A 13,970-nucleotide genomic window follows, 5' to 3' on the forward strand; every position below is an offset into this window, starting at 1 on the left:
GTTGCCGGGGATTAACTATTAACTAACCATAACTAACAATGCGGTTAATTTTTATCGTTTATTTCAGTTTCATAGTTTTACAATCTATGGGTAGATAGATATACAAAGATTTAATTAGATCAGATCACACAACTAAGCAGTTTCAAGTGTACACAGTATTATAAATTAATAATCAACATTAGAATAATTTAACCCTTAACAAGTAACCCTTATAAAATGATCCCCATACATTTCGTGGTCAGCTCGCGAATGCGATCACAAAACACAGATGTTATACTCTTATAAATACGACTCTAAAATCTAAAAAATATTATTATAGTCATGTAAAAATATCAATAACATTCAATTACATTATTGTAACACGATTCCTATTCGAGAACAAAAATATTTTATCATATTTTATATATTTTTTTTCATTAGTAAAACTAGATGACTTTTCGCGTCACTTAACAAATAGTTATTGTTAGGTTGTGTCTGACGGCGGTGAGTAATAATTATGGCAACACTACAGCTAAAAATCTCGAAGTGTTTTCTGTGACATGGTAACACCGCCGATGTTACATTAAAAAGTGCATACTCCCGTAAAAATAAATACTTAACAAATACATTACTCTGTCAATATAATTTCTTAAACACTATGTTACGCATTTTAAACAATGACAAGCACTTAATACAAATCCTTTTGGAAGTGTCTAGATTTAAGACATGAAATCTGGTAGCACCAGAGCATGTTGAATATATCATAATATTTATATGCATATACATACAACACAAATTATATATATATATATATCCTCGAAATTGACTTAGATATGTTATTAGTAAGGCATCGTGTGAATCGCTCTAGGTAAATTGACAATATTATCTAACGGACTAATACAACAGCCAAAGCGAAATTATATGGCGATTAGCATAATATATAACCAATACTCGATAAATAGATATTGTGGACGATATTAGTGAGAATATCAAACTAAACAGTCAAAATATATAAACATCTTAAATAGAGTTCAGTAAAAAAGCGAAATTAATACTTAATATATATTTGTGCATCCACTTTTTTTTTTGTGATTTTTTCGAGTTTTTGTATAAAAAATATCTTCAACAACGCTTCTAAGTAACAAATAACTAAGGGACGACCTTACGAAAGTTCATTTTGTCGACAAGGTCGAAAAGCTCATCGCTGGATGTTTCCTGCTTTTTGAACGCGCACCAGTCTCTGGCGTTAGCGACTACCGGTAGGATGGTATTTACGCTGCACAAGCACAAAAATCTATGGTCAGTCACATTTTTTTAATAATTTAAAAAATAAACGTGCTGAATTTTCGCCATGCGCTAAATATATTTTTTTTAATGTGGCCTGTTTTTTTTTTCGTAGATCTTTAGTGGCCAGTAACTTTTGTTTGTTTCTATGTTGCTAGAATCTGGATATTTTTTCTTAATTCTAAATCGACGTTGAGTTGTTATTCGATTTTTAAAATTGCTCTCAAGTTGGTAAAGGGCAGTTACACACCTGACGAGAGGAAGCGTTAGTGCAAGCTGGCGTCATTTATTTACATTAGCTTCTGTTTGGCGCACTCCGGGCAAATGATGTCTTGTCCGTCGGTGATGAAACCTTTGCCGACCAGGGAGGTCTTGCACTGAGCGCAGATGAAGCAGTCGTTGTGCCAGTGGCGATCTTCGAATGAGATGAATCGTGTGCCACCGATGCCTGGAAATAATAAAATTATTATTTTTTGATATCGACTTGAAATATCCTAGTTAACAAGAATACAGTTGAACAAAGTGTAGATGTGGGGTAGGTACAGGAATTAAAACAGCATAAATTTTTTATATAATTCTTATTTGATGGAGAAATAAACCTTATTCCATTAATTTAAGCAGTGCGGAATTAATCATGCCCTATGCAATGCACGTTTCCCTTACAAAAAAAAATACTATTATATAATATACCAACTTGAAACGCGTTACAAAATATATTTAAATATAATGGCGTAATAAAAAAAGACAATGTTTTCATTGAGGGTTTGTTAAATACAAATTTTTATATGTAATTTTCATTTAAAAAAAAATTCGAAAAGAAATTTATCTGGTGCGAGACCACTGGCCATTTGCTTACACTGCTTAATAGATAGTTTGACCCCGAACCTAAAACGCTATTTTAAACGCTATTAAAATCTGTTTTTCTGTTCGAGCCAGTCTGTGTGAATGGACTCTTAATTGGAGGGATCTAAGGTACTCGTGTATGTAACACTGTTTTTTTTTTACGACCACGTATTGTTGGTATCAGAGATATATTCGAGTTTGGATTCAGTCCAAAGATTGTCCGTAATAGTTTACCTTACGATGCGTTATATAAATAGCTCCGATATTAGCCTTGCGTGATGTAATTAAGTAGTATTACCTACCTATACGATGTACGGGTAGGTAAATGCAATTTACTAACAAAAATGGAAAGTTTTATTGGACTATTAAGTATTCAGGAGGTATCTTATGTTTTGGAAGTTGTTTGCAACTATCCTTCGCTTTAACAACTTGGTGTATATCTATTTATACCATTTATATATACACTAATAAATGTTGTACACAAAGAGATATGGAGGTTTTTTTTTAATGGGTGATAATGGTATGGTAACCCCGTCTGCGCTATTGGTATACACTGGCGGGCCACCAGTGAGAGATGACAGATGAAGGATGACACATGAAGATGAAAGTAGGTCAGTTAGCCCATCCTAACGAATTAAACTAGAATTAGTCACGATGGTTTCCAAGGGGAACCACGTGGAGGTCGACCTGACAGGGTATATTGCTAGTAATAGGGCTATTTTGATCCCATTACTAACAATCCCTTTCCTCAGGTTTCTCATACTCTGTATGTTGTAGTAGTAAGTAGTAGTGAGAGTTAATATTTTGGCACTGTTTATAGCAAATAAAAAAATGTTTTAATTTTTTTTCCCTATGATTTATTAATTCTGTGGTTGTAGTAAATACAACGACAGAGATTTCACCTAGAGCCTAGATGGTTGCGTACGGTGTGGTTCGTAGATTTTTCCTCTCACGAACGTTTAGGTTATGAAATAAGCTCCCTGTCGAGATTTTTTAAAGACTTCAAAAATTTCAGAATACGTCTGGTATTGCAGGCGTTCATAGGCTACTGTAACCGCTTACCATCACATAGGCCGTATGCTTGTTTGCCAACTTAATGGTATAAAAAATATACACATTATACAATAATAACATCCCGACAACCGAAAACAGTATAAACAGACATATCTATTTATGAACACAAATGTTTATATTGCGCTCGAATCGAACCCGCGACCATTTGGACGACAAGACAAGGTCGTAAAAGTTTACTGTCCAAATTTTACTGTAGGTAAGTCAGCTAACCTTAGAAATACAGGGGGAAAGGGATTGTTAGCAATGGAGTTTGATAGCCCCATTGCTAGCAATATACCGTATTAGGTTGACCTCCACGTGGTTCCTCTTGGAAGCTGTCGTGAACAATTCTTGTTGAATTTGTCAGGATGGACTGACTGACCCATTAATTAATTATCACCCATTAAAAAAACCTTAGAAATATAGTACAGCAAATTATATATACCAGTGATAGGCTTGCTGCAAGAGGTACAGCGCTTGGCGAACAATTCTCCGAAGCATTCAGCGCAGTATGGCTTCTCGTCGCGGGAGGTGAATCTCTGGCCTGCCAGCGAAGTGTTGCAGTTGGTACACGTGAAACACTCGCGGTGCCACGGCTCGTTCTTGTATGTTACGCCGCCTTGCGTGATGATCTGAAATGATATATTTGAATATATATTATTCATTTACACTTTATTCTACCATTTATATAAATAATAAATACAGTTATTTTTAATAAGAAATGATATAAAAGGTGGCCTTATCGCTGAGCAATCCCTTCGAGACAATCTTTGAGTGGAGGACACTAAGAAAAAAGACAAGTGGTAAATGGCAATATTTGTCTATAGAAACTATAATATATAAAATAACTTCACGACTATAATCGCTAATGGAGTAATTAGAGATAGAGGCGATTGCAGGATTAATAGCGGGGATTAGTGGCTTCATTGCCAGCGATAATAGCGATATATATATATATATATATATATATATATATATATATATATATATATATATATATATATATATATATATATATATATATTCAGCAGTGGACAGTTAACGGCCGATATGATGATGATTATTATTATTTTGTGGAGAATGTTAAGCTGTTATCCGAATGATTTAGAGAATTTTCTAAAATCATAGCTATTTGTTAATGTAAGTAATCTTATCCCCTTTTGTTTCACCTCAACTGGAAACGAACCTGACACCTCATTTATTTAATGTTCTACACGACAAAGTTTCTCTCTGTTATTTAAATCGACTTTTGCATCATTTAAGTTTGTATCGTGAGTTTTATCAATTAAGTTGAAACTCTTAAATTCTTTATTCATGAATTGTTTAGAAAGTCAAAACTTTTTTAATTGTATCGGATCGTTCTTTCGATGTCTTCTGATAGACACCTACCTATATAATAGTTGTAAATTTTTCACTTTGAAATTAGTATTGTAGGTAGTATGTTTTAATAGAATTATCGCAAAAACATTCTTTAAACGAAATCAGTACTAAATCATAATATTCGAGCAATTAATATATTTTTTATTTATTTATTTTACACTTTATTGCACCAAGTAAAAAGAGAAATAACAAATACAGTAAATATTAATGAGAAGTGATACAAAAGGCGGCCTTATCGCTAAGCAATCTCTTCCAGACAACCTTTGGGTAGAGGACACTGAGAAAAAGACAAAGGGTAGGTGGCGCACTATTATATAAATATTATCATATACAAACATATATAGGTACATTTATTATATATTAACATTAGCTGCATCGGCAAACTGTCTTATGATCGGATTAATAATTTATTTGTTTACATTTTCAATAAATTGTATTGAAACAGACTATAGGTATTTTATTGTTTCAGCCCTTAACTGTCCGCTACTGAACATTGGCTTTCCCTACATGGAGAGTTTTGTCAGTAGTCGATACACTTGGCAAGCGGGTTGGGAACCACAGTTATGCTTTGGTTATGTTTTAAGTGGGACGCTGCTGCGAATCTCTGGACCATTAAGTTCATAGCTTTTCACAATTATCATTCTTAGCCTCTTACGACACATACGGGTAAGGAAGTGGTGGCCCATTATATGCCGGCACTAGACAGCATGATAGGCATAGTCTATAGGAATTAAAATAAAATATTAATTATTAGGTTTCGAAAATGCCGCAGGTACATTTTGTATTAAATTCGTCAATGTTAACCCAGTACTGTAGTTGTATAAGGTGTTAAAATCTAGACTTAAATATAGTCTAATTAAGATATGCATTCGATTGAAAGGATATACCTTGTTGCATTTAACGCAGCGGGTGGCGAACTTGTCCTCGTAGCAGCCGGCGCAGTAGATCTCCTGCTCCCGGGGGATGAAGCTCTTCGTGCCGATTGGGTTCTTGCACACGACGCAGCAGAAACACTTCTCGTGCCACTGCCTGGTCTTGTATTCCATCTTCTTGGTACCTGTCGAAGAAGAAATAGTCTGTTTAGAGACGAAAATTATAAGAACTCTGATGACGAAGTAAATATACATATTGCCACTTATTAAGAGCAAGATAAGACTAAAGTAGTTGGTCACTGAACAAAATTGGACATTACGAAGTAGATAGATTTTTTATTCTTTTATATTTTTTTAAGCAACTTAGAAAGGCAAACAAGCTGACAGTCCACCTGATGGAAAGTGGTAACAGTCGCCTATAGACATGAGCAGTACCATGGACATAACAGAGTGCACTGTTTCGCCCATGATATACCCCATGCGTCGCCATTCCTAAAAACTCAGGTGTTATACCTCTGTACCCTGTAAATTTACTGCTATATACCACTCTTCAAACCAAAACACAGTCATACAAACACAACTGTTTCATTCGGTAGAAACACGAATAGGACAGAGGTGGCAAACAAACGACTTTTGTACAAAGTCTCCCTGTGGTAAAGTTTCTCTGGTCTGGCAAAATCATTCTTCAAGAAAATGAAACGTTATGGTAAATAGCTTGGCAAGTGTGGTAGTATTACTAGTATGTTATTTCCTTATTCTATAGAAGACATCCATGCCCAGAAGAAAGAATTCTTGAATTGTTAATGTTATCATTTTAAGAATATCATTTCTATTGTTTTTGTTGTCCTATCGGAAACTGAAGGCGCTTGGATAGCATGGTAACAGTAAACCGAAGTTCTCCTTTTACGAGAGAGATCTGTAATCCCTAGCAATATTTTATAATGAGTGCCAGGACATAAGTGTTATGAAAGTTTTATAATATTTAGATGACCTATTGACTGTTTGCTAAATATCTATCTATGATAGAAAAACAGAATCGAAATGTTTAAATATTTTTATAAATTAAATTCAATCTAAAAATGTAAAAAGAATTAAGAAGGCAGGGATGTACATATAACTATTACCCAGATAAAAGCATCTATATTATTTGTTATTTAAGTTATACTCTTTCTTATTTTTAAATTTAGAATGATAATATTTTTTCGAACAGAATTAGGTACTTCAAAAAAAAAAAAACGTTAATATCGTGATTCTGGCAATCAAAGATAATAAAAGTATTATAAAAAAGCAATAGCACTCTCACGAATATGAATTGAGGTGCCGATTTTAGGTATAACGAACTCAATAACAGTTCTGTAAGATTAGTTCCGCGTCTAATGTCTACATGTCAAGGTTTCTATAATGCATCTGTTTACAATAAGTCTACCTATACTCGAGAGAGAAATATAGGAAGAATAGAATATTTGTTTATTTGAGTAACAGGACTCGGTATGTTCAAAACTAAAAAATATGTTTTTATAACTATTACAACCAAAGATAAAACTAATTATTAATTACTAATTTATTGCTATATCCACACCTTCTTCGAGAACATTCAAAATAAATAACTGCTAGTCAATTAATCTCAAATTAAGGGAAACCATTAATGGTTTAATATTACAAGTAGTCAATCAAGAATTAAATTATATGGGCCATGCTGTTTTCTGTACCTATTGAAATGATTTTGAGGTTATTTTTACAATCAATAATGTTATTTAACTTATTTCAAAAACGTAATTTCTTTTGTATTATGATTGATTATTTTGTTAAGTATAGAAGTTTATCTATGGTCCTTCGAACCGGATCTACAGAGATAAATGAGATTAAAAGATTATGTGCGAATACATCTCGTTCAAACTACATTTAATGATAAATCTATTGACATTCAATATGTTTCACACAATACAATACGGCATTCGTGCAAGTTTACAATGGTTTCTTGTATTTATGATGTCGTAAACTGCATAGTTATCGTGCCACGATACGTCGCATGTCCCTGGTAGCTTGCATGTGTCATTGCCGGTATGGGATATTTGATGGTTGCACGCAAATGTTGCAGCGTTCAAGGTTCATCGAACTAGGATCGATAGGGAAGACTTGATTGAATAATGACATTATTTATGAGGCATATTTAAAAGTGTGGCAATTTTTAATATTTCTAATCGATTTAGCATTTAAAAAGTATTGTAATAGGGAGTTAAAATGTTTATTAATTAGTCAAGCAATAAAATTCTTATTAAGCTATCCCGGAAAACTTGTATTTCGATGGAAAAAAAGTATTTGAAACTTTAGAAAAACATCTAAGCACAAACTACAGATGTAGATTTATAGGCAAAAATAATACTATTAAAAGCGTGGAACGATTAATTTTTTTTTCACAACACACCCAAGATTTTGTAAGAAGGTTTGATATGATTTTCAACCGATTTTAAAAAAGGGAATGTTCTTAAATTTTTTTCTATGTGTATTTGGACTTTTTATACAATAACATTTCTATAACAATACATCATCGAATCAAGAATTATGAATCGTCATCATTGAGGTATAAACAGTTGGCAATACAACTATTAAAGTATAGAACTACGCAACTTTTGTAGTCTGTAAACTTTTATTGCTACGCCCTAATCGTCACTAGCTATATCGCAACGAACTAAAATGATACATAAGTTATAGGAAATAAGAAAAGTAATAAGTTATCGTGGAAAACTTTAATAGGAAAACTTACAGATACTACGTCGCAAATTTGTTCTAGATAGCGTGATTCTATACGATCTAACTGTGGATATGTTTACGATCCGTGTAGGTATCCGATCCGTCATGTGGATACAGTGTGTAGTTATAGGAACTACTAGGGTTGCATTGGAGGGAGAGGTTTTGTTAGTAAATTTCCGTTGCTAGCAATATTTTTTTAAAAGAACAATAATGGAATGGTATATGCTGGCGGGGTACCAGTGAGAGATGATAGGTAAAAATGAAAAGGCAGGTCAGTTAGCCCACCGTGATGAATACACCTGGAACTAAGCACGATGGTTTCCAGGGGGGGGGGGGGCGTGTGGAGCTCTATCTGACAGGGTATATTGATAGTAAGCATTATTAACAATCTCTTCTCCCCATTAGTATAGGGTCAGGTCGACCTCCACGCAGTTCCCCCTGGAAACCATCATTATTAATTCTTGTTGAATTCATCATAATGGTCTGACATCAATGTGATCAAATAATATGTTTTACTCGTTTTGAACTTGGATTTACATAGGCATAAAAAAAAAAAAAAACTTTAAGCAATCAATGGGACTCCCGCTTTGGAGACAATCAGACAATGACAATAAAGTTCTGAATATAAATCATGCAAACGGTTAAATCGCCCGCTTTCCATTGTTTCGTATCGACACGACACCAGTGAAAGGATATTGTTCTTTTTTTTAATTACGTTCCACTGAGACTAGTGCGGCACAGAACGGACGGTTATTCTGCTATGTAACTAGGATAGTTGTCGACATAAAGGCACCCACGTAAATATAACAGGTTATTAACTAAAGTGACTAATACGTATCTAGTTAAAATTAAAGGTGTTAGCTCCTACGCGCGGGTAGGTATTAGGTTTTTTTCCTTTGCCTTGTACAGAGCAAGCTACACTTTCGAACAACTTTTTTTTATGTCTATAGTGCATTCAATTCGATGATCATATGTAAATGATTCTTATTATAATGGATTGATGGATTTTTGTTACTCTTTCACGGAAAAACTATTGAACGGATTTGAATGAAATTTGTTACGTGTGTTATATCTTAATGTAATATATATGATATTTTAAAGCTTTAAAATTTAAAGCTATGTCTAATTAGTTTCCATATAAAAGTCTGCATGTATGGATATTTGATAATTATTAATAAAATATGTTTATATAGGGGAGAAGGGATAGTTAGTAATGGAGACTGAGAATCCCATTGCTAGCAATATACCCAACCAGGTCGACCTCCTCGCGGTTCCCCCTGGAAACTATCATTGTTAATTCCTGATGAATTCATCGTGATGGGCTAACTGGCCTGTTTTCATTCTCATCTAACACACTTCACGGGTGCTCCGCCAGCGTATCCCGTTAGCGCAGTCGGAGTTACCATACCATTTTCACCCATCAAAAAAAATATGTTTATATATTCATGACTAAAAGTGTAATAATAAAATAATTAAAGATTCTGAACTAGCAATATTTGTTGCTTTGTGGTCCCGGCATAGAATGGGCTACACCTTACTTTACCGTGGATGTCGCAAGAGGCTAAAGGAATTTAATTGTTGAGGGATGGGCAGCAGGGGCCATCCTAAAACATCAATAAAATCCAATTGCGATTGGCAAGCCGCCTCAATAGGTCTGTATTTAGCAGTGGGCAATTAACAAATGATATAAGTAATATTAGTATGTTAAAACCATAGATTATGTTGTAATTTATGATGAAACAGATAAAAGAAAAAATCATTTCAATAAAATGACTGTTTAGAAAATTCCTCTACTATTCGTATATGTTTGATATACTTGTAAATAAAACCCTATTCTTGTGGTTGTACTTGACTGTCCTATTTGCGGTTTATCTCAAACAATAGATATCTTTTATATTATTTTAATAGATTATTTTTTATATTTCTTCAATTCGATAATGCACCGCCTACTTATTTCTCGGTTTGTCCAATGGTTGACTGGCAGAGAACACCGTTCGGTGTTAAGTCCGCCATATGTACATAGTTTCACTGTGCATTAAAGTTTAAATAAATAAATATCTAAATAAATATCAAGATTGTAATTACTTATGTAGCTATAACATACTAGCGATTCGACCCGGTTTCACTCAGGTAAATACAATTTTCGAAAATAATATATAACCTATGTTACTTAGTGATACTGTAGCTTTCTATAGGTGAAGGAATTTTTAAAATCGTTTGAGTAGTTTTTGATTTTTCTTTTATGTAATTTAGAATGGTAAACAAGCTGACGGCCCACCTGATGATAAGTGGCAACTGTCGCCAATAGACATGAGCAGTACCGTGGACATAACAGAGTATACTGTTTCGCCCATGATACCCCCCCATGCGTCGCCATTTCAGAGGACTCAGGTGTTATTCCTCTGTACCCTGTGATATCACTGACAGTTTTTGAGTTATCCATTACAAACAAACAATCAAATCTTTCCTCCTTATATCATACATATATTTAAGTATATTTGTTATTTATATATATTTATTCGTTTATATATGTAATTTTAGTATGTATGTATATCAATAATTACTAGTACCGCATTCGTGTATTCTGACACTTCCCTATGGTTGACTGGGAGAGAATACTTTTAGCATTAAATCCGCCATGTACACATATTTGTACTAATGAATAAATAAAATAAACAAATAAAAAACATTAGTATAAAAGACAACAAGTCATAAATCAAGAGTTATGTCAAATTTTATATCTATTTAGCTTCAATCATGAATGTTCTACGCTGATTCAAACTGTCATGAATAATCATGATCGCAGACAGTTTGTAATTAGTCATCGTATTCTGTGGGATGTTGTCGATGATCGATAATTAATTGTAAATATTTTATATTCACAGGGAGATTTCTAGGACGCAGAGAAAGTTGTTTGAATACTGAGTTCAATATAATTTAATTACGTATACCTTTTAATGTTGAAAGGAAATGTTGTTTCTACATTTGCAAGCGACCACAGATTATTTCTATCGATCTATAGGTATATATCTGCGATTTTTTTTTTATACAACTTAGAATGGCAAACAAGCTGACGGTCCACCTGATGGAAAGTGGTAACCGTCGCCTATAGACATGAGCAGTACCATGGACATAATTGAGTATACTGTTTCGCCCATGATACCCCCCATGCGTTGCTATTCCTGAGTATTCAGGTGTTATTCCTTTTTTATTGAACTGATCTCGTTTATATACAGAACTAGCTATATACTGTGGCTAATTTAGTACATAAACTATCCTATGTGCTAAGTTAGGAACTTAGGAGATAATCTATCCGTTAACAAAATTTCGTTCAAATCCGTTAAGTAGTTTTTGCGTGAAAGAACATCAAACATTCATCCATCTGTCTATTCTTACAAACTGGCATTTATAATATATTAATAGGATTATATATGGGGATTATATTGGGGGGGGGGGAGATAGTAATGCGGACTACCAGCCCCATTGCTAGCAATATACCCTGCCAGATCCGGTCCTGAAAACGCGGTGAAAAAGAGTAGAGCTTTTATTATAAATTATTTAACTATTTCTGTGTATTACTATTTTAATTCACCAATGTCATTTAAGATGATGTAAGTCTTTAAATCTTCAATAGGTTGTTAGGTGCATACAAACTAGTTTATGAATACATTACTGCAATAATTTATTATCAATAAATTTATTTATTTATTTACTAAGTACACTCGTATTATATATTGGGTTGATTGGAAGCGATCTCTGTCAGAGATAAATCCACCCTTGCTCACAATATTTATAAATGCATTAAAAATGTAATTTACAAGTACAATAAAGAATAATAATATATAAGTATATATCTATACAGGTATACCAGAGGGAGACTTTGTACAAAAGTCGATTGCTCTGTCCCATTCGTGTTTCTACCGTGAAGCAGTTGTGTTTACATAGCTGTGTTTCGGTTTGAAGGGTGGGATATTGCGTGAATTTACTGGGTAAAGAGGAATAACACCTGAGTCTTCAGGAATGGGAACGCATGGGGGTATCATGGGCGAAACAGTATACTCTGTTATGTCCATGGTACTGCTCATGTTTATAGGCGACGGTTACCACTTTCCATCAGGTGGGTCGTCAGCTTGTTTGCCATTCTAAGTTGCATAAAAAAAAGGTATATTATGAAAAGTATAATTAAAAACTTTCAAAATTAAATTAACGATGACGATATTATTGTCGGAATTTCAGATTTATTTATACTTTATATAGAGTGATATCAGTGGTGTCACTGTTTTTTTATCCTTCCCACGAGGGAGTTGCGACCTCTGGCGACCTCGACTGTACATACAGTAAAAACATAATAGTATTTATTATACGTACTTATATACGAGTAAAAGTATGAAACATCAATTAAAGACAATGTGGTTCTTTCATCTTTTCGCGTTACCAGACGCAAGGGCAGTCGCCGAACAGCATCTGTATGTATGTGCGAACGATTAACGCGAACATCTGCGAAGGTCGCTTACCGGTGATGTAAGTCCGACGTGGGTGGTTCCGTACGTATAATCGGAATAAATAAGCCATCAACTCCTTTGGACACTGTTCAGGGCTACATCCGTTTGTGAGAAGCAACTGTTGTTTACATAGATATGAGTTCAATTACATAGTTATAAACTTTGTTGTTTTACAACGAGGCCCATGTGGTAACGGAGTAAATATACCTACATATAGTGCAAGTCAAGGAAAGCATACATACATATATGTCACGCCTGTCTCCCATTAGGGTAGGCATAAACAATAGAACGCCAAATGTTTCGATACAAACAAACCTCTTTCGCTTCTTCCAAATTCATCAATCTTTTCATACACGCTCGCCGATTATGGGTACTTTTAATTGATAGCAAGGAAAGCAATTAAAAAAATATGATTGCAAGCAAGTTTGAGTGCCCTTACATTGGTCACTGTTGTGGTATCTCAAATGGGATGCTTCAGCGGTGACCAAATTTGTTTATTATTTGTTTTTCTTTTATTTATTTATTTTATTGAAAGATGTACTAACATTTGGCTAAGATTATGTTACTAAGAAATTAGGCCATTGTAGCTTGTAATAATAAATATTATTATTATTATTTTGCCAAATTGCATGCTCAAAAGTGCATTAAATAGTTGTTACATTTATGGTAAAATAGATATGGTTGGTTGATTGAGAAAAAATTCGTTCGCATTTTGAACCATTTCCTATGAATAGTCATTATATGTGTAATGTGATAGATAAACACTTTATTTGAGTCATCTATGTCACGTAAATTTACAATTAAATTCATACAAACAAATAAATTACATAATTATAAAAATATTATGATATACACAAATTAATATATTTTTTTAAAAATACATACATATTAATACATATATATACATAGAAAACATCCAGACCAATATAAACCAGACGTACTAATACAATACAAATGCTTGTATTGCGTAGGGATCGAACCTGCGACCATTGGAAAGTAAAGTGGGGTGATAAGCCGCAAGACCAACGAGGTTATAAAAATAAATATGAAAAATATATATTCTATTCAATTTGCCACATAAAGTTCTATCTATATATTAATTGTATTGTCTAAACCGGCGAAACACCAATAGCGATTGTTCAAAATATGTTTCTCTCTGCTGTTATTTTGGGCACTTTCAATTCGAAAGCTTTATTCATCGCTTCTAAAACTATCTGCACCTATTAGAGCTTTTTTTAGATAAGTTGAAAACAAACTCGTACTGGCAGCGATGTTTCATCTAGAATTTTGGCGTTCAGACAAGATT

The 13,970-nt window shown here is 33.6% G+C and overlaps 1 protein-coding gene across 8 annotated transcripts in view; it reads right to left on the reverse strand.

Annotated features, from left to right (window-relative positions):
• Window positions 1–44: 44 nt before the first annotated feature.
• The window catches only part of LOC113511570 (four and a half LIM domains protein 2), a 217,132-nt gene continuing 203,206 nt past the window's right edge, over window positions 45–13,970 (reverse strand). For all 8 annotated transcript variants that reach the window (XM_052894502.1, XM_052894501.1, XM_052894500.1 and 5 more), the window contains 3 exons: window positions 5,427–5,596; window positions 3,605–3,791; window positions 45–1,711 (listed from right to left, as the gene is read on the reverse strand). In XM_052894502.1, the coding sequence (XP_052750462.1) occupies window positions 1,554–1,711; window positions 3,605–3,791; window positions 5,427–5,596 (515 nt within the window). In that variant the 3' untranslated portion in view covers window positions 45–1,553. The remainder of the gene's footprint in view (window positions 1,712–3,604; window positions 3,792–5,426; window positions 5,597–13,970) is intronic.

This window comes from Galleria mellonella, unplaced genomic scaffold (genome assembly GCF_026898425.1).
Source record: "Galleria mellonella isolate WM207_F2 unplaced genomic scaffold, CSIRO_AGI_GalMel_v1 utg213, whole genome shotgun sequence".
NCBI classification, from domain to species: Eukaryota; Metazoa; Arthropoda; class Insecta; order Lepidoptera; family Pyralidae; genus Galleria; species Galleria mellonella.